Source organism: Periplaneta americana, chromosome 13, assembly GCF_040183065.1.
Source record: "Periplaneta americana isolate PAMFEO1 chromosome 13, P.americana_PAMFEO1_priV1, whole genome shotgun sequence".
Lineage (NCBI taxonomy): Eukaryota > Metazoa > Arthropoda > Insecta > Blattodea > Blattidae > Periplaneta > Periplaneta americana.
In genome coordinates, this window is record NC_091129.1 from 16,613,258 (window position 1) to 16,635,355 (window position 22,098).

Here is a 22,098-nt window from a genome sequence, read left to right on the forward strand (position 1 = left end):
AGTGGAGCAGACACTTTACAAGATCTACAAGGAAAGGAATTGGCCATTAAGATAATTCTGTCTATGCTATGTTACGACTCTCAAGTTTGACCCTGACGGGAAAAGAAAAAAAAAAAAAAAAAAAAAAAGAGAATTACGGCAGTTGAAATGGATTTAAGGAGCAGTTTAATAATATCTCGATTTCAGCAAGTGCGAAATGAAGACATTAGGGGACAGATGAATGCTGAAGAGAGGCAAGAGGTTTAAAATTGCTCAGACACATCTTAACGGATGCCAGAAGATTGATTGTTAAGAACGATCTATGACTGGATACCACCAGAACGAAAGCGGATGGGATAACCCAGGAAGTCGTGGTGAGAGATGTTGGCGGCAATGACATAGATGACTGGAAGTAGAGGAGAGAGGACTCTAGAGAATGGAGACGTTCAGTTTTAGAAGCCAAGAATCATCATCGGTTGTTCAACAGATCAACTTGGTTTCAACTAGACAGCACATACTGCCGTCATCTCTATGACGACACTGCGAATCTTGGTTAGGAGTCATGTTATATCCCATGGCCTGCACGATCCCCGGACTTAATCACATTTCACATGTAGTTAACACTGCCTCATTCTTTCATTCTCATCAAAGCAAAAGGATCTCTTTCAGTATTAACCACATTTTGTAGACGAGGGATATGAGGAAGCTTCATAAATCAACTCTGGAGGTTTACATAAACTCACTTTATTATGCAAAAATCAACACGCACCTTATAAATAGAACCAGGTATGAAAACACACTAATATATACAAACACATTCACACATGTGGAAAATGTCCCAGCTTCGGTACAATATTATGTTTACAATTTCATTGGTTGGCCGTGACAGATCTACACAAATGAGAAAGATGCCGCAAGAAGTTTACTTCGCAGAAAATCTTGCAGCAACATCAGCGAAATTTTCTGTGTCGCTGCAGATCAACATTTTCAACAACTACGCCACATTTAGCCCTAATAAAATGGCAATGTAGAAACAGAAAAACCTATGGAAATATTGTTACAAATTTTTGGCTTAAATTATTATGTTATTGGCCTAATTGAAGTTTTGGGTCCAGTATTGTCTACATATTTTTTTAACTGGGTTAATCATATCATCGTGATTAAGATAATGAAACAATTCATGACGATTTCAATTTTTATAGCAAACTGTAAAAGTTAATTTTTATTTAGAGCCAAATTTAACTCCTAGTTATCGACAGAAAAGTTTCTTTTATGTGCTGGGAAATAAAGCGAATTTCATTCCATAATGCACAGCACTTGGAATTTTTAGAGTACAACAATTTATGTTTTAAACGTACGACTAAATTTACTAGCAATTCCATGATTATATTCCTTCTCTTATGGCATATAAAGAAACAAGTTTTTGTCATTTGCTGCTCGAACTCCACAACAAACTCTCATAATTGTATGCTGATCACCACCCACCATTTCACTTTGTTGCAAATATATTTACTCTTGCGAATGGAGACATTCTCCTAACCCTTTCACCTTCACAGAAGATATAAATATTCTAAAAACTTCACATCAGTTCTTCCGTTTGATCATTGTAATGCCCTTAATACAACTTTTCAGTCCACTAAAATCTCTTGAAGATGTATGTATATTTGTACTGTAATGGGACTCTCATTGGAGGAGGAATGTTATGTCTTTTAATTTGTTATCCAATTACTTCCTGTTAAGAGTAACAGAATTTTAGGTTCCAGAAAGCAACATTGTAGTGATATCAGGGCAGTTACTGCATCGTCCATTCCCACAGTCTCATTCGTTGTGAGTTTTGGTGTTCGGCCTGGGATTCGCCGCTGGGTCGTGCAAGATGGTCCTGCAGGCCATAGCGCACATTGCCATCGAGCTCGTCACGAGGAATACTAGTCCGGGGGGCGTGGCCCCAATGAGCAACGCGCAGGCGCAGGCGGATAGCTGGAGTGTGAGCAGGAACAAGCAGAGGTACACAGTCACCACCAGTAGGTATCTGCGCACCACCGTCAAGCTAGCCTGGGCAGCCTCGGCTGAATTTCGCAGGAAGGACAGAGCTTGGGGCAGGCACCCTCGAGTGCAAAGGTATGCGGGGAACTGCCTGATGCGGTCCAGAGACGTGCTCCTCGAAAGGCGGGACTTTATCGTCCTCGAGGACTTGGTAGGGTCCAAGACGGAATTGCTCTTCGGGACATCTGCAACAAGAAGAAAAAACATTTAGGCCCGATTGTATAAACCATTTAATCTTAGATCAGAGGTTAAATTGATCCTTGTTTCTGCTGAACTTGGAATTTTGTGTTGTATAAAGTCTAATCTGAGATTAATTTGTCTCAAACTAAAGTCAACTTTGACTAAAGAAATTTCTCCGATTAAGTTAGATGATCCAAGTTCAGTTATTTCTTTTCTGTGTGAAATATACGAGTGACAGATTGTGCAAATAAAATATCCATCATTATTAATATTAATAGATATGATAGGTACATTTATATATATTTCTTTCAATTTCTTGCCTTAATACACAAACAATCTTATATTTTATAAGGCTCTATCGTGTTCAGCAGTATCAAATAACATAACCTATAATTATATTATGTTTATAACAACCATTAATAATTAATGGATATGATAGGTACATTCATAAATTTTCAATTAACTGTATTACTAAACGAAAATTGTCGTTTTATAAAGCTTTATTATGTTTAGCAGTATCAAACACCATAACATGATAACAACTCGGAGAACAGTCAACCTTCTTCTTATTGTCCGCCATTATTTACATTGCACAAAAAACCAGTGTCTCCAACAGAGTGTACGGAAAGTCGCCAAAAAGTAGTTGTAAAGTCGCTAGATTTCTCATTATCAATAAAAAGAGATTAAATTTTGTCACTATGGGGTGCTAAAAAGGTCACTAAATCCCTATTTAAGCAAAATAAAAGTTAAAAGAAATTGTTGTTGAAAAAGAGTTAAAGTCGCTAGATTGGCAACACTGAATAAACCTGTCCGCGCATCACGTATTTCACCTGTTTATGCGATGTTGCCAAATCCTTTTCACGTGAACTTAGATTACATTTGAACCAAGGTAATTTGATCGCGGAAAAGTTTTATACAATAGAAGAAGTGTCTGAACTCTGTTCACTTTTCGATCTTCGATCAAAGTTGATCTTTAGTCAGGGAGTTTAATACAATTGGGCCTTAGCATAACAGACTAGCAGTTTCGTCCTGACTTTAAGGAATATCCTCTCACTCTTAAAAGCAGTAATATGGCAACGTCACGCGAGTCACAATTCACGAAATGGTTTTAAGCGTTAATAACTTGTGTATACAGTGGATACAACTTTTGTTATCAGACACAACAATATTGCTCAGCTAGATTTTATTAAACAAGCTGTATTGGTTGAAATAAGAAAGTGGTTTTAAATTAATTGTCCTCAATAGCAAAGTTTTGGAAAATCGCAAAAACTGAGTTAAATTAAGATGTTCATATATATATATATATATATGTGTATTTCTAATTATATCACTATGGGTACATACATTCAGGATCATTGAACATGATAATTTTTTAAGTCTGTTACGAGTTTTTTTTTTTTTTTTTTTTTTTTTTTTCCCCCCCAACACTGTCATTTTGGACGTGTCCCCTTTTGCATATCGACGACAGAATTATTATTATATGACCTGCTGTTAAGAAATTCAAATCCGTCAGTTTCCCTAAAAATTCCTAAAGAAAGAAAAAAAGCTACCAATATTTTTAAATTCCTTAAAATGTAATATTTCTGTTTCTAACCGCAAAATATTCTCTAACAACGATCAATGAAAGCTATCCGACATACGAAATGTGTCGTATTTTATCTCGTTTTATCTAAGCAGCTAGCCTTGTCCATCACAGCTCACTTCGGGCTAATTTTTAACGTTACTTGAGACACGAGGTGTCATTGCCAGCAAAAAAGGAAAACAAATTTCAAAATTGCTTCATGTAGAAAGTATTTCTTTAAGCAACTATGGAGACATATTTAACAGCAAGAAATACAAATGGCCACTTTTGACTTATTACACAGTTGCATTAATTGTTTCCAATAGAACTGATTTTATTCGTTTTGTGTGTTTCAACTAATTATACAGGGTGATCCACGAGGATTTGCCGTCTCTTACGGAGCTTATTTTCGAAGACATTCTGAGCAAAAAAGTCATATAAACATTTGTCGTAATCTCAATATTTTCAGAATTACACTAATTTTGAAGTTGTTTTAAGGGTAAAAGTATATTACAGATAAACAAACTATTCAGGAGCATCATTTCCTTTAATTAACTAGTATTATAAAGCTAAAAATGTGTTGTGAATTCCATAATTGCTTCGTACAGATTTTTTTTTTCAACTACAAAATTACATTTTCTTACGCACTTATCACAATTGTTACAAATCACGCCACTCTTGTAAATTCTTTAAGACTGTAGATTAGGATGTATAATTAAATTGTTAAGAATGAAGTTCCTAAAGTCGTATGATTTGTAACAATTTTTGTGATAAGTGCGTAAGAATGTCATTTTTAGTTAAAAATTGAAAAATAAAATCTGTACAAAGCAATTAACAATACATTTTTAGCTTCAGAACACTAGCCAATTAAAGAAATGATACTTCTTAATAGTTCATTCCCTATTTGTAGTAATTTTTTACCCGTAAAACTAAAGAAAAAAGGTATTTTACTAACAACTTCAAATTAATGTAACTTTGAAAATATTGCGATTAGGACAAATGTTTATATGACATTTTTTGCTTAAAATGTCTTTGGAAAGAAATTCCGTAAGGGACGGTAAATCCTCGTGAATCACCCTGCATAGAACCGAAACTTTTAATTCTTTCACATTTTTGCTAGATTATGAAATTTCTTTTGAATTATTGGTAAAAGTGTGGAAAAATGTCATATTATAGCCTAATGTATACAGAAAAAATCCATGGTACAGTGTTTAAATCCTATTAGTAATAAATAAACTTCCAAAGAGAATAAAGGATAAAGATACTGTACTATAATATCTAATACATACTGTAGTATTATCATTTATCAGCACAACCCGAGAGGAGGCGCCAGCTGGCATTGACGACGACGTTGAACAGGGATTTGAAGAAATGAATGAGGAATTTTAAAAATTGTTTTATAGAAAAGAGCGAAAAATTATATTTTTCCAATTCTTTTGACATTCCGGGACAAATGTAACTCAATCCAGGACACACCATTAAAATCCAGAGCAATCTTGTGAAATCCAGGACGTCTGGCAACCATGTAGGGAATCTATAGTTGTGAAACGGAGATCATGAAGCTCCAGGATACAACAGACATCAATATAACCAAAACCCTACTTCTGAAGACAATCATATTTGTATTTGGCACAATCTGTAAAGTAGTACAGTATTTGAAGAACTAGGTCACCATGGTAATTTCCAGTTGGAACGAAGTCTGCAGGTGAGAAAGAAGCCCTGTGGTGTTACGTAAGTGCGCCTACCTTCGAGGTTTCCGACAAAGCGGGGCTTCAGTAGGCCTACGCAATTTTGCGTCAACCGTTTTGTTTACACCCCCTGTCGACAGCCCTTTTCTCATATAGAGGTTCAGCTCATCTGCTGTTTTGCCAGACGAAACTTCTACTACAAAACATTAGACCGAATTTATTAATTAATTATTGACCATAGAAAAACTTTTACCAGTGGTTGTGTTGTTTGGACGTAATCTATCGATACTTCAATCTTCACGCTTAATATTACTTCCATTCTGTATGAATTACACGGTTGAAACAGCAATTTTTCATAAATTCACGTAAAATAGCTATTCAAATATTGTAGTTAACTTTCAACATGTTCCTATTCACAAAACTCTGAGACAAACATTGTTTACACTGCATATTAATTTTTGTTGCATTTGTGTGGCAAACAGACATACCACATACGAAATTCTACTATACTAGTGGCTTGTGCAGCAAATGCTGCAAACTAAGTTCATTAGACGTTCAAATAAACATTTTTCAGGTTTACTTTCAATGAAGAATACCAGACATCCTGAAAGTTATTTGCTTCCATAATAATGAAAGATACTCTCTCTCGAGCCAATACTGAAGAGAACCACGCATATAAATATATACACCACATCGCCATTAAATACTCGTATATGAAAAAAGACCCAACTCCACTTGAAAAATACGTAACTATAAAAATATTTGATTTTTAATAATATTATTATCTTACGTAAGTTTTATAGCTTTCAGTAACATATACTATATATACTATATAGCCGCCACTCAGTAAAATATAGAAATCAAAATCTAATTTAAGTTATTCTCTACATCTACTTATATAACCCCAAAACGTTTCACTTTCATATCATCAATTTAGCATTAATAGTATAATTAATGAAAAATAGTAACATCACGGCATTAACTACAATAATATTTCATTTCTAATAGTAATAATGTCATCAAACCACCTCAAGTTTTTTTAGTTTTTAATATCCAATACACAGCTGTACCCAGAAAATTACACACCACAGAATCGAACCTGTAAATTATTTTTAGTAAGTTAATTTTTTAATAACCAATATAATTTGAGCTCTGAATATGTCAGCATTCTTGCAGATCATGGCCTTCGTGTAATATTGTTTACTGTAGTGTGTGTTTTGTTTTATTCTGAAATGCAATTAGCTAGTTCTCAAAACTGACGACAGATGGATTTTGGAAAATAGGAAAATTATGTTGAAAAATTGACATTTCACTGAAAACTATTATTTTTCTGAAAAACTGAGTTCCAAGCTTCAAAATAAGGGGTCATTTATTAAAATCCGTTCAGCCGTTTTCCCGTAATTTCCATTATCATTTCAAATTATATTATCTAATTCAGGGACACCAACAAAGCATAAAATCTACGTACAAAATCCAGAATTCGCAACAGAAAACCAGTATGTATGGAGCAAGCTAGCATCTTATCACAAAATAATTGGCAGCAATTCAATTCCCGAACAATGTCCAATCAGTTTGAGATAACGCACTGAAATAGCAAAAACAAGGCAGACTAAACAGTCTGTGACGCAAGACGTTGCCATGGATTAAAAGTCAGTCATTCGCTTGTTTTATTTCTCCGATAACGGCTCTAGATCCGGTTGAAGACGCCCTAGCAACAAACTCACCTTTGGGTAAGAAGGGCATCGCTGACCACGTGGCGGCGGCCATCTCTGTCACCGGCCTCAGTCGCTCGAGGACCTGCAGCTCCGTTACTACCGTCGTTGCGCTCATTCTGCAACAATGAAATGACGTCACCAATCAGCACGGATTACCAAAGTAATCTTTAGCTAATCCGAAGCTTTAGGTTCTTTCACTCCTTGCTAATTCTTTATTTGAAGCATGGTTTCCTTTACCATTCCCTCTTCACTACTGCGTCATTTATAGTTGTATTGTATTGTATTTTATTGTATTGTATTGTATTGTATTGTATTCTATTTATTAAGATTCCATGGTATTCATACATTGCTTTACAGCTAGAATATGGAGCAAGTCAAAATACTTAATACTATTATTAAGTCTTAATTTATAGTCACAGTCTAGATGAAATATATACAGACGAGATTTACAATATAATCTAATAGTACAACACAAAGTTTTAGTATCAATTTCATGAAGTGTTATTGAATGTCATGAGTTCACCTACAGAATAGAAGGCATGAGAAATTAGGTACCTCTTTATTTGGCCCTAAATAATCTTATGTTTTCAGTTTCGTTTTTTATATCGATAGGGAGGCTATTAAAAATTTTACTGCCATATAATGCACTCCTTTTTGATAGCACGATAGACTTGCCGATGGAGTATGAAAGTCATTTTTTGACGTGTATTTATGCTATGAACTGTTGAATTAGTTACAAAGTTTTCACGATTACATAGTACAAGAAAGATCATTAATGAAAAAATATACCTACAAGCCATGGGTATTATTTGTAGTTTTTTTAAAATCGTCCTACACGATTCCCTAGATTTGGCACCTACTATTATTCTAATTACTCTTGTCTGTAATAGAAGTATACTGTTACTATCTGTGGAATTTTCCCAAAATATTATTCCAAAACTCATTACCGAGTGGAAGTTTGCAAAGTATATTGTTTTTAAGGTATTGATATTTACTATCTTTTGCATAGATCTAATAGCAAAACATGTTGAATTTAGTTTGGGGGTAATTTCTTTAATATGATTTTCCAATTTAACACGTTATCGATTGACTCAATCTACAGATACCGAGTAAAATAAATTTATAGTTTTCAATACACAGATTCCCCGTAAAATGCCATGAAGGCACTTGGGGGGCATGGAGGTAGAGCCCCATGCTTTCCATGACCTCGGCACTAGAATGAGGTGGTGTGGTCGGCACCACGCTCTGACCGCCTTTTACCCCAGGGAAAGACCCGGTACTCAATTTTATAGGAGGCTGAGTGAACCTCGGGGCCGTTCTGAAAGTTTGGCAACGAGAAAAAATCCTGTCACCACCTGGGATCGAACCCCGGACCTTCCAGTCCGTAGCCAGCTGCTCTATCAACTGAGCTACCCGGCCGCCACACAGATTCAGGAGGAATAGTAAATATTTTAGGGGGTAATATTCAATAATTATTTTAGCATAGAATTTTGAATCTAATGTTGAAACCGTATTTCGGGTGACTTTACTTTTAAATATACAATACAAATTGCCTGATTGTTTTACATTACATTACGCACATTATTATTCGCACACAGATTGCGAGTGTTACAAAAATGTGTCTGATCTCCTGAAGCCTAAAACATTTGTTGTTTTATTTTTAAAGTTCAATATAGGCTAATTCTACACTTTAAAAAAGTCACTGACAGGAGAAAAAAATGTTGAAAAAATTCTACAGGTTACAATTAGGGCACAAATGCAGGTATATTAGACTATACTTCGGGTCTCTGCATCATACTCTTGTATGAAGTATGGTATAGTATACTATACTCTCAGGACTCAGGAGGTTATACAATATTGAAGTAGCTATAGAAAACTAAGTACCTGTATTGCTAAAATGTAGAAAGAATCTTAAGATTCCCATAGTTTTCGTACGAATATGAAAAAATGTAAATTATGCTTTATTTCTACTCTTTCAGGAGCGAACTAAAGTGTTTCTGTTTATTTATATTTTATGTTACAATTATTAGCAAATAAATAAATAAATTTAACGACACTCGCAACTGCCGAGGTTGTATCAGCGTCGCCGGTGTGCCAGAATTTTGTCCCTCAGGAGTTCAGTTCCTTTACATGCCAGTAGATCTACTGACATAAGCCTGTCGCATTTAACCACATTTAATTGTCATCGACCTGGGCCGGGATCGATCCCGCAACCTCGGACACAGAAGGCTAGCGCTCTACAGACTGGGCCACCCAGGCTGACTGTACGAATATACATTAGTGTATTTTGCATGACAAAAGTAAAAATATATATATATATATATTTTTTAAATGTGAAATAACACCGAAATTAAGCAAATTTTTGTACCGGAATTTAAGATTTTTTTCGCCATAAAATTGAATTCCAAATCGTAAATAATAGTAAGTGGTGAGAAGTCGACATGGAAATGCATTTGTCAAGAATTTTTCACCTTTCATTGACGAAGGTTTCCTTTGTGTGGTGTCGTCTGAAGTGAGGGATTTCGGGTAACTTCAATCCATTGTCTCTTGACTTGACTGTGCCCATCAAGGGTAGCGGCCAAGACTTTGGCCTGCTGCGTCTTCCGTTGCAATGAGGAATTGTAAACAACCCATCTCTGTCCCATAGTTTCGAATGAAATGACTCGACACTTTGAGGGAATTTTTATTGCAACTTAACAAAAATAGATACTGTTGAGGGAGATGTAGTAACTTTGAGGGACTTAATTAACAGAGAGCCCAAAGCTGGTATCGGAAAACACAACTACTTCACTTTGGTATTGAATATCGGAGTAATGGCCGGTTTCACCAACCTTCGTTATCATTATAACGTCTCGTTAAATAATTTAATGACACGTCAATCAGTTTTTGTGTTTCACCAAGTATCATTATTGCTAACGCATCTTTAAATTCATCGTTAATTTATTAGGACCTATTCGTCGCGTTAAAACAGTAACGATGCGTTAAGAAGTCAACAACATGGCGGACGTAATTATTCGATGATGAAGTTCTTTATTTAGAACTTCAACATAACGACGAACTTATATGTTGTAATAACACTCGGAATAATCATTTTGAAGATTTAAGTGATAAAGAATTCCACGAAAGCTACACATTAAGGAAATAAGTAGTAAGAATGATTCTAGAAGAAACTGAATACCGGTATACTGTATAGGTTAGAATACGACAGATAGCAATCACCCACTTAACGCCTCTTCAACAGATTCTTCTCGTTTTAAAATAACGTTGCGGGAAGTTTTGAAATAGTAATTGATGATATGAACGGGGTATCATAAGCTGTATTGTTTAGATATGTGAATAAATTATCAGACGTACTATCAACATTACAATAGTCATTATTTCTATAGGCCTAATAAGCTTATAGCTAAATTTTATGTTGTCATAGACAACAATATATGTTCCAATCGTATATCCTGGCAGTAATATAGCCAAAAGATTTTGCAATAGAAGATCCTATTTTACCTTCAATATTCAAACAATTTCATAGGCCTATGTAAAGCTCCGCATAGAAAAATTGTGGCTAAACTAGCGCTGAGGTAGTTTTCTTCGTACTATGCTTATACACCTTGCACATACGAATCTGTGACAGATTACGTTTGATTAGTTTAGGTTTTTGTTATGCCTTGCATATACGATCAACTGCATTACCACAAAAAAATCCCTTATAAGTTCAACGATTTTCACTTCTACCTCAGAACTACCTCAGCGCTAGTTTATTGAAATTGTAATAGGTTAGAATAAGACAGATAGGAATCACCCACTTAATGCCTCTCCAACAGATTCTTCTCGGTTTAAGATAATGTTACGGTCTACACGGATAGCACAACATTCCAAAGGAGGATGCCTTTTAAATGAAAAGAGTGCAAAGAGATTTTCTTTTAGGAGAAAATGGATACCCCTTAAAATCCAATTTAATGACACCTCTCCTGAATCCTGCCACACAAGCATGGCAAAATTGTTACAGGGTACTAATAAATCTGCATGAAATACAGTGGAAAAGTAGTATGCAATTTATGGAAGAGGCGATTTCCCGTCCTAAATTTAGGCCTAATATAACTGCTTAGAATGCTTTGTATAGAATTAATGTTGCATCAATTTTTAAGGAGTCGACCTTGTAGTCCGCTAAATTTTCTCAGATTTCCTTTAGAAGCTACAATTTAACTGCTCCACATTCCTATTATTTACATTTGGAACCAGCTGTCTTTTTTTTTTTTTAATTGCGGTATGACAACATACTGTATTTAGGAAGATGTTCTTAAAATTACTGCCTCTTACACGTTTGCCTATGATTGTTTCCTCATGCTAAACAAAGTCAGCCATGATCATATGTAACCAATGAAATTCGCGATTTCGAAGCCATGGTCGTATGAAAAACAAAACATGCAAGATACAAGTACAAAATCCCCTCGTTAGTAAACGCCTGTTAATTTTAAAGATACGAGGCTTGGTGAAACAGTCAACTTTTAAAGATTCCGTTAAAATTAAACGATCCATTTGCTGACAAGTCGTTTGTGCTGATTTAAAGAAGCTTGGTGAAACCGGCCATAAGTCTGAAATGGGCAGTTTTTTCGGTCGATTTTCGGCCTTCCTCGTCTGAAACCCAAAGATGTAGATTTCTTTACTGATGAAGTAATGCAGTTGCTTCCCCCGAACGACAAACATATTGCTGTCTTCTGTGATTTTCTCCTTGACAATTACATTACTGAAGATTCTATTTTCTCTTCTATAATTTGTGCTGAATACACTACTTCATCATATAGAACAACAAGCAGTGTCGAATCGTTTCATTCAAAACTGAACAGTATGTTTTATTCCCACATCAACATATTTGTAACAGTCGAGGCGTTTCAAGATATTCAGTGCAATATTTAACGAAAAATGTTGCACTCGCATCATGAAGAGGGAGAGAAAAATGATTGATAAATATAGGGTGACCAGATTCACAACAATAAAAAAAAAAAAAAAAAGAGGACAGAAAGCTTCCAAAAGGAGGTCATTGGTCGAAAAAAGAGGACAGAAAATATGTACTTAGATTTAGGGTTACTTTATATTACGTCAATATCTATTTTCTTACAAAATATTTACAGTAAAGAATTAGGCTTGTATCATACTTAAAAGTATGTTAATATATACATTTTTTTACAAAATAATTACGATAAAACTTAATAATAGTGATTTTACAGTTAGCTACATATTAAAGTCAAGGGAACTATAATTATTAAAAAGAAAAGAAGATATATTTTTGGATTTACATTTGCACCTCGATCTCTCGATTTACTAGCAACGACTATAACAAAGGGGAGCAAAGAGAGTTATTGTGATCGTTGGCAAAGAGTATATTCCGTCGATGCTGCTGCCAGGTATACAAGTTACGAAAAAGAGAACATTTCTTGATCTTTTTTTAAATCTGCCCCGACACTGACAAAGGCCTAAAAATTAAGACATGTCCGGACAAAAGAGAACGTCTGGTCACCCTAGATAAAGAGGATTTTTAGGGAAATTATGACAAACATAACAATAACTTAATTTTTAAACTTTAATATGTTAAGGCTGTTGGTTTCTAATGCCTTCCTGTTACCAGCATCTAGTAGGTTTTGGAATTATCTATTGTGATTTCTAATCATGACATCTATTAATATTTTAACTCTTGCATATAGGTCTACAATGTATAATTTTTAACCATACCTGTACACTTATGTATACTGAAAGTGCTAAATCTTTTCAAATGGGAAGGATATTTATGCATTGTAGTCAATTTCCACTATCAACAAACGGAACAAAGTTCGGTTGTTAAGAGTTTTCAAGGCGGGCCCGACATGGGTTGTCCCTCTCTTGGCAAGCGGGACCGATTTTGGTTTTGAAACCAGAAAATGGGACCAAGACCCTGGTTTTTCTTTTATTTTCAGTAGGTTATTTTACGACGCTTTATCAACATCTTAGTTTATTTAGTATTAGTATTTATTCAACCTGGTAGAGATATGGCCGTCAGGCCTTCTCTGCCCCTCTACCAGGAGATTCCAACTATAATGTGAAGAATAAAATTACAATTAGTATTAAATTTACAATTACAATTACAAATAAAATTAGAATTAGTATTAAAGTTACAATTACAATCACAATAAAAATCAAAGTACGAAAAGATTACCTCACTAATTAAAGCTAGATAATTTATCATAGAAAAACAAAGAATATTTTATATTTACTGAATTACAAATTAAACATAGAGTAACAAAATTGTATAGTGATGAAATTACTGGATATTGAAATATTTTGTGATAGATTAAGGCAACTATTTACAAGAAATCAATTACTGACCAAGTGCCTAGTAAGTTTGCGTTTGAATTCAATTTTATTTCGACAGTCCCTGATGCTAGCAGGTAACGAATTCCAGAGTCTTGGTAGGGCTATTGTGAAAGAGGATGAGTATGAGGAGGTGCGATGGGATGGTATCGTTAATATTGTTTCATGGCGAGAGCGTGTGTTCAGATTATGTTGGGAAGAAAGGTAAGTGAAGCGAGACGACAGGTACGAAGGAATAGAAGAGTTCAAGATTTCGAAGAGAAAGAGGAGTGAATGTAAATTTCTTTTCTTATCTAGTTTAAGCCAACCTATTGCTTCCAGGGATGGGGTGATATGATCATATTTACGAACATTGCTTACAAAACGTACACACAAATTATGAGCACGTTGAAGTTTCATTTTGTTGTCGCTGGAGAGGTCAGTTAGTAAAATGTTAGCATAGTCAAAATAGGGAAATACAAGCGTCTGCACAAGGGACTTTTTTAAGCAAGAGGGGAGATGAACATTTACCCTTTTTAGCACATGGATAATAGAATATACTTTTCTGCAGGTTTCTGTTAGCGTCTGAATGAGATTAAGGTGATAATGCCGGTGAAATGATTCCGGGGTCCAGCACCGAAAGTTACCCAGCATTTGCTCATATTTGGATTGGGGGAAAACCTCAACAAGGTAACGTGCACCGATCGGGAATCGAACCTGGTTTCGCGGCCAGACGCGCTAACCGTTACTACACAGGAGTGGACAAGACATTGTTACGGACGCAATAAGATTTTCTTGTACTGTATCTTAAAATTGACAATTATTCATCTCTTTCAAGTGTAACCAAAACCTCTTCTAAATTAAACAGCCAGGTTTTAAAATTACAGCCTTTTCTAGTGTCATCTGTTCGGTTGACCCATCACGTCGGTCGCTGCGGTACTGGAGTGACTGATCGATCAACGGTCAAGACGAGCACGCGGGAGGGGCATGTCAGCGGGAGCATTCAAGATCCAACGCAAAGTTCGGGGTCTGCCCTCGAGTTGAGTGTTGGGCAGGGTCCGAGAGGGTTTGACCCGACTGCCCTCGAGATGAGGGTTGGGCGAGGTCAGTGAGTGATCTGGTGGTGAAACTCGCGTGGTTTTGCGTAGAGAAAGGAGTGGAGTCTTGCGTAAAACTCTCTTCGGCTTAAGTTTTATTCATCGTTTTGGCTACTATTAATAATACGCCTACATAATATTCAACAGAGTCAATATAGTTTCCCGTTGTAATTTAAGGGGTTAGGTACAGCTTACAGAGGTAAAATTGTTGAAATATTAAACTTTTTTTCCATCCATTACTGTATCTTGTACAGTAATGAAAATTAGTACGTATGTGTAAAAAAAACACTGTACTTACTTACAAATGGCTTTTAAGGAACCCGAAGGTTCATTGCCGCCCTCACATAAGCCCGCCATCGGTCCCTATCCTGAGCAAGATTAATCCTTTCTCTATCATCATATCCCACCTCCCTCAAATCCATTTTAAAATTATCTTCCCATCTACGTCTCGGTCTCCCTAAAGGTCTTTTTCCCTCCGGCCTCCCAACTAACACTCTATATGCATTTCTGGATTCGCCCATACGTGCTACATGCCCTGCCCATCTCAAACGTCTGGATTTAATGTTTCTAATTATGTCAGGTGAAGAATACAATGCGTGCAGTTCTGCGTTGTGTAATTTTCTCCATTCTCCTGTAACTTCATCCCTCTTAGCCCCAAATATTTTCCTAAGCATCTTATCCTCAAACACCCTTAACCTATGTTCCTCTCTCAGAGTGAGAGTCCAAGTTTCACAACCATACAGAACCGGTAATATAACTGTTTTATAAATTCTAACTTTCAGATTAAAAAAAAACACTGTCCTACTATATAAAAAAATATATATTTTTACAATTTAAAAAAATTATTTACCTTTTTTTTTTTTTTTTTCAAAATTCAGTTCACTGTGTAGTAATGAATGTTTTTTCACATAACTCAAAAACTACCCAACATTCTGTGATGAATTTTTTGTGCGTATTTTTGCATGTCATATCTACAATATGATGCAAGATCGCTTCTCTATCGTTGATATATTGTCTGATAAAAAATAAATTCATTTAAAAAAATGGTCAAATAGCCTATCAGTATTTTCTTCTAACACAAAATAAATAAAAATATTATTTTTTAAGGAATGGTTGTTCTTTATGGTTGTAAAACTTGGACTCTCACTTTGAGAGAGGAACATAGGTTAAGGGTGTTTGAGAATAAGGTGCTTAGGAAAATATTTGGGGCTAAAAGGGATGAAGTTACAGGAGAATGGAGAAAGTTACACAACACAGAACTGCACGCATTGTATTCTTCGCCTGACATAATTAGGAACATTAAATCCAGACGTTTGAGATGGGCAGGGCATGTAGCACGTATGGGCGAATACAGAAATGCATATAGAGTGTTAGTTGGGAGGCAGGAGGGAAAAAGACCTTTAGGGAGGCCGAGACGTAGATGGGAAGATAATATTAAGATGGATTTGAGGGAGGTGGGATATGATGATAGAGAATGGATTAATCTTGCTCAGGATAGGGACCAATGGCGGGCTTATGTGAGGGCGGCAATGAACGTCCGGGTTCCTTAAAAGCCAGCAAGTAAGTATTTATTAAGGAATGTAGTTGAAAGAGCATGATATTGTAAACATGAGTTTCAGTAATAAAATAAAAGAGAGAGAACATGAAAAAGTTAACAAGTTTATGAGTTATGAGGGAAACGCTTCATCATTGCACAGTAAACTGAATTTTGAAAAAAAAAAATATAAATAATTTCGAATCGTAAAAATATATTTTTTTTTTTCATATAGCAGAAGAACAGTATTTTATTCCTACCAATTTTATTATTGTACAAAATACAGTAATGGAGGAAAAAAAGTTGAATATTTCCAAACCCCTTAAGTTGACTAAAGTCATTCTGAAATATACAGGTAAACCGTAAGTAATGTCATTAATATCAGGGGGTTATTCTTTGACATATTTCGAACAAGAATGTTTAATAGAATTTTGCTCGTTTTAGCTTCCTTTTCGAGATAAAAATTGTTTTATATAAAACATTTCATAGCATGTTTTGGTAAAGACATTTAATTTCCAATATACTTAACTTAAGAGAGCAGTGTATTGTGATAAGAAATTATTGAAAGAATTTTAGTTTTGTTCTTTGAATGTGCAGAAATTTGATCCTAACAAATGTAACTTTCCGTCCTGCAAAATAATTTTAAAATGTTACATTTGTTCCGATCAAATTTCTGCACATTTAAAGGACAAAACTAAAATTCTTTCAATAATGTATTATCATAACACACTGCCCTTTTAAATTTGATTAAGACCAGCTCTTACAGTACACTTCCTAAGAGAGACAACGCCATGATACCTGCTGCTAGACTTGGCAACACAGGGAGACCAAGTAGGAGGAGGGTTGCAGGTTGAGCTGTCCACCTGCGATAAACTTCCACCACCACGAATTCGTCGAATTTTGTAGTTACTAGATACGCAGAATGTTTTATATAATTATGTGCACAATACTTTGAACACTTAATATTGTATTGGAAATATGACAGCATACCACTTCAGATCGTAACATTTAACAATTGCATGACAATATATTCCTGTATCAATATTGTATGAATATATTTCACTTACGTACTCTAGTTCAAATGATAGCCTCGATTTTCAGCAACAATGGAAGATTTACTTTGTATAAAAAATCAGGGAGTAAGTTCTGACTTTAGAGTATGTAGTATAGACTTAAATCATTATAGGCCTAACAGAAAAAAGGCGCCGAAATTAGCCTTTGCAGGTAAAACGTGTGAAAAATAAGCTATTACTTGCCTATTCATGTATTACGTTTGGTTTATTTGGCTATAGTTGAATCTGTTATCCAATATGGTATAACTGGGTGGGGAGGCATTACAAAAACTGCTCTTCTTCCTCTAATTGTGTTGCAAAAACGTAAAATCAAAATTTGTTTGAAAAAGCGACTGGATTATCCAACAAATTTGATTCATTCCGAATTGAATGTTTTTAGAATTGACCAAATTTATAAATACTCCTTAATGAAATTCTATCATAAAAATAGAATGAAATTTGTAGCTCAGCCACATGATCATAATACAAGACGAAATGAAATTCTTAAATTAGTTGAACCTAAATGTTTCACATCTGCTGCTTTACTACACAGTACAAATTATGGTCCACGTCTATATAATTCGATAATAAAATTTCATCCAGAATTGACTACTTTAAGCAATGAAATTTTCAGATCCAGAATTAAAAAATTTATATGACAGACTTCCCTGTATTGTATTATGTACCATGTATTGTAAAACAAGTTTATTTCTATCCTAAGTATATATTTTCTATCTTATCTTGGTTACTATATCAACATGATCTGTACTAATTATACTACTAATAATAAGTTTAATATTAATCCACCAATCTCAACATCGTCCCTTTTTTCACTCAGTTATTACTAGTATTATTACTTACTTTATTATTATTATCAACTTTATGTCACCTTTTTTCTTAAGTATTTTGTCTACAAAGTATTTATATTTATGTAACGGAACTGTTCCCGAACACGAGCTTTGCTCTTTCGGGGTACTTTAATGTAACGTTTTTATGTCTATGTTATTATTAATTAAATCTAAATAAATAAATAGATAACAGTTTGAGAAATTTCTATAGCAAGAAACATAACTCAAACATTTTGAGAAACCCAAAGTTCCTGAAAATCACATCTCTCAGTTTTACCTCCAGTTCTTTCTTCGAACTCCGTCTACACAAGATGTCATTATTCAGTTTAAAAAAAAATGTAGCTGCGACCTTGTGTGATGCAATTTCACTATCAACCGCCGCGCCGTACGTCTGCCCGAGGCTTGGAAAATCGCAGGCCGTGTGTATTGTCACGAGGGCTTGGTACTGTATGTGAATGACGTAACAAACTTCAGCGTGATGAAATTAATACCGCAACTCGGGAAAATCCTTTAGTCATAAAATTAAACAATTAATTTCATAGGAACGAAACTTTTGTGACGTATGGATTGTCACAGCGATCTAAAATCAAGTACATTTCAGAAGTTTATTATTTTTAGTGACTAATTTTACTGCTTATCATGTCCTGTTACAAATAGCCACAGGAAGTTAGTGACGTCTGTAAACCAGTTAAACTATGAGCGGCAAAAAATTTTAATGTCTTAAGATGTCAAACAAACTACAGTTCTTAAAGAAACAAAACAAGTTAGAGGAGACTTTGAAGTTTATGATTATACCAATAGTGTTATTTCCACTGGAAATTTAACATTTTCATATAAGTTTGGTTATGTTGCGAACATTATTGTAAGTACCGCAATAACTTTTACAAACCAACTCGAAGGAAAAACGTGATAGCCTACATTAAAATGAAATTCCAAATTAATGGTTTACATTCAATAGAAAATTGATAAGTTGGTCTAGATCTGCTTCTGTGCGCATATAAGCAAAACTCCTGGGGATCGTCACCCTCAACAATTCTTCCGTAAATTTAATTCAATTTGAGGCGCCCAGTTGGCTATCCTATAATTATACATAAACAAACCTAATCTAACAGAGGACCGTCTTATGAAAAATTACCGAAAATTAACTATTTCATAACTAAGAATATTATTAAAATAACGGTTTTTCTATAGCAAGCGACACAAACTTCAAAGTTCCATTTTTCTAAGTTTTACAAGTGCGGGAATCTGCGAGATTAGTTAGGTTAAGTTAGTTTAGGTTTTCAGTATGCTTTTCATATACAAATCTGCGACAGGTGAGGTTACGTTAGTTTAGGCTTCTGGTATACCTTGCATATATACTAAATAAAGTTAAATGTGCGTTTCGTGTTCATTTTAAAACTTATTTCGCGTATTAAATAATCGTTTTTAAGTTCTCTACACCGATAAATTCTTTCCAATTTTATAGCTATTTGCTATTGTTTTTTCAAATCAACTCACGTCCTATATGAATTCTTCACATTCAAAACTATCTTCCCTCTGAAAATTAGACCATTTTTCTATTTTTTTTTGTCAAAAAACCTTTAGCGTCGTGTGCTATATAAAACCCAAAATAACTAGTCAAAAAGGGTATATATACGTGAACGACCACAAATATCAGAAAATGCAGGCTTTAGATTTCTAAAATTTTATAAGAAAATGAACTCACAATTGGACAAAAATTACAAGGTACCACAACAAGACTTATTAGAACTTAAATATCTGATAAAAGTATAAACAAAGGTTACTAATAATATTTTTCAAACCAGTTTTATCAAAGTATGAAAAAAAAAATCTGCAGTTACATTTTTGGTAACCATTCCATTGTTATAGTCTCTCTGACATCTTTAATATTTTTTCTGCAGGTAATAAACACATTTCTGAAAAATAGACTACTCTCAGACATGTAGAGTTGTTTATTTTAATACAATTAATTTTTTATTTGTCCTATATAAAATATATTAAAATTTACATAATGTTTTATGACCTAATTGTTCTACTTTCAAAGAAATGGGCATTATTGTAGTCTACCTTTTGCATAAATGCATGTTAAATCAGTGTACAAAATTTCAGAATTCTATATCTAATGGTTGTGCAGTTATGAAATAATAGCCTACGTGTGAATATTTAAAGTAAAAAGTGAATTCTAAAAAATATGATTTGTAACTTTATTATACTTTTATCAGATATTTAAGTTCTAGTAAGTCTTGTTGTGGTACCTTGTAATTTTTGTCCAATTGTGAGTTCATTTCCTTATAAGATTTTAGAAATTTTGAGCCTGCATTTTCTGATAATATTTGTGGTCGTTCACGTATATCCTTAAGTAATTTTAGTGGGATGATAATAAGAATAATAATAATAATAATAATAATAATAATAATAATAATAAAGTTTTATTTTCGCTGGCAGAGTTAAGGCCATAAGGCCTTCTCTTCCACTCAACCAACCTTAATCAATACAATACATATTTAAATTACGAATATTTACACTACACTTAAAAGCTTCTCCAGCAATATTCTTCAGTTAATTTTTAACGAATAGTAGATTACACATTTATTTAAATTTAGATAAATCTATAAAGTAAAGTAGTAACTTAATTTATGAGCTAATTTAATTCAATCAATTATAATTAATTTGAGATAGCTAGTAAAATGATGAAAATTAATTTAATATAAGCTTACTAGAACTATGTTACAGGGAGAAAAAAAATATATATATATATATATATATATATATATATATAAATCTAAAATATATTTCTATAATGTAATTGCCATTAGAGGTTTTGTAAATATATTTAGAGAAATTAATGATAATAATAAGAAGAATGGACAGATGTTAGTTTTATTATAAGTAATAAATATTCATCAGCAATTAATTTGTTAAGTAAGAATTTATGTAATTATGACCTAAATGAAGTTATTGTCCAACAACCCCTTACATCACTCGGTAGCGAGTTCCCATTTCTAGCAACTGAAACTGTATAAGATGAAGAATATAAAGATGTCTTGTGGTAGAGCATAATGAGTAAATTGTAATGATGAGATCTTGTACTTTGCTGATGATATGCGGATAAATTTTGAAAACGAGAAGCCAAATAGATTGGGGTAGCGGTGCGCAGAATTTGAAATAAGAGAACAAGAGAATGCAGGGCTCGTCGATCGCTTAGCCTTAGCCAAGACAAAGTGGAGAGAAGGCATTAATTTTCTTGAATGACGTCTGTGTTTGACAATAACTTCACATATATATGAAATACTAAATACAAGTTAATTACTTGAAAAGAAAAATCATGTTTTCGTAACTCTATTAGATTTTCTACTGTTAAAAACATACTCAATAATGTAGTTTGCATTTAATGCTCACCTTTATGGCTATCTACTCCACTCGTCGCAAACGTCTGCTTTACTCCATGCAACTCCAACGACACAGCACACTGGAATGATCGCCAGCTCGGAGACGGACGGGACTTTTGTGTGGAACTTCTCCCTCCCCCTCTACGCCCCGCCACAATCAGCTGTTCATCCTTGGACCACATGTTCACTACAAGAACATGTTACACGAAGCGGTCCTGCTATGTTTGTTTACACTTTTTGTCAACTCGCTTGCACATTTGAATTTGTAACGGGACAGAAGCGTCAACGAAGACTTACATAAACAAATTAATAACGATATTTGCCGCTTTTGTTCCAGTGCCTTTCTTACCTCAAATACGTGCGTATACTGTTTCTACGTCTTCTTTGTTCACTACTCTTTGCGTCCAAGCTCTAAAACCTTGATAACATGAAGCTCACATGCAAAAAGGGGCGGAGAATGTACCACGTTTGACATAATTACTTCTCATCACTTGCTTGTTTCTTTGTAGTGTTCGTAGTATTAGTATTTAGTATTTATTTATTTAACCTGGTGGAGATAAGGCCGTCAGGCCTTCTCTGCCCCTCTACCAGGGGATTAGAACTATAATATGAAGAATAAAATTACAATTAATATTAAATTTACAATTACAATTACAATAAAAATTAAAGGACGATAATATTACCTGATTAATGA

General features: G+C 34.3%; 1 protein-coding gene across 2 annotated transcripts; it reads right to left on the reverse strand.

Annotated features, from left to right (window-relative positions):
• Positions 1–707: 707 nt before the first annotated feature.
• Positions 708–21,554, reverse strand: LOC138711763 (uncharacterized). Of its 2 annotated transcripts, none has more exons than XM_069842954.1 (3): positions 21,415–21,554; positions 7,176–7,282; positions 708–2,207 (listed from the first exon to the last, which is right to left on the reverse strand). In XM_069842954.1, exons 2-3 carry the CDS (start codon positions 7,279–7,281, stop codon positions 1,798–1,800), a joined length of 516 nt encoding a protein of 171 aa, XP_069699055.1. In that variant the 5' UTR covers position 7,282; positions 21,415–21,554; the 3' UTR covers positions 708–1,797. The 2 variants fall into 2 exon arrangements, with proteins under 2 accessions (XP_069699055.1, XP_069699054.1); XM_069842953.1 differs by lacking the exon at positions 21,415–21,554 and adding an exon at positions 18,293–18,348.
• Between the last annotated feature and the right edge of the window lie 544 nt (positions 21,555–22,098).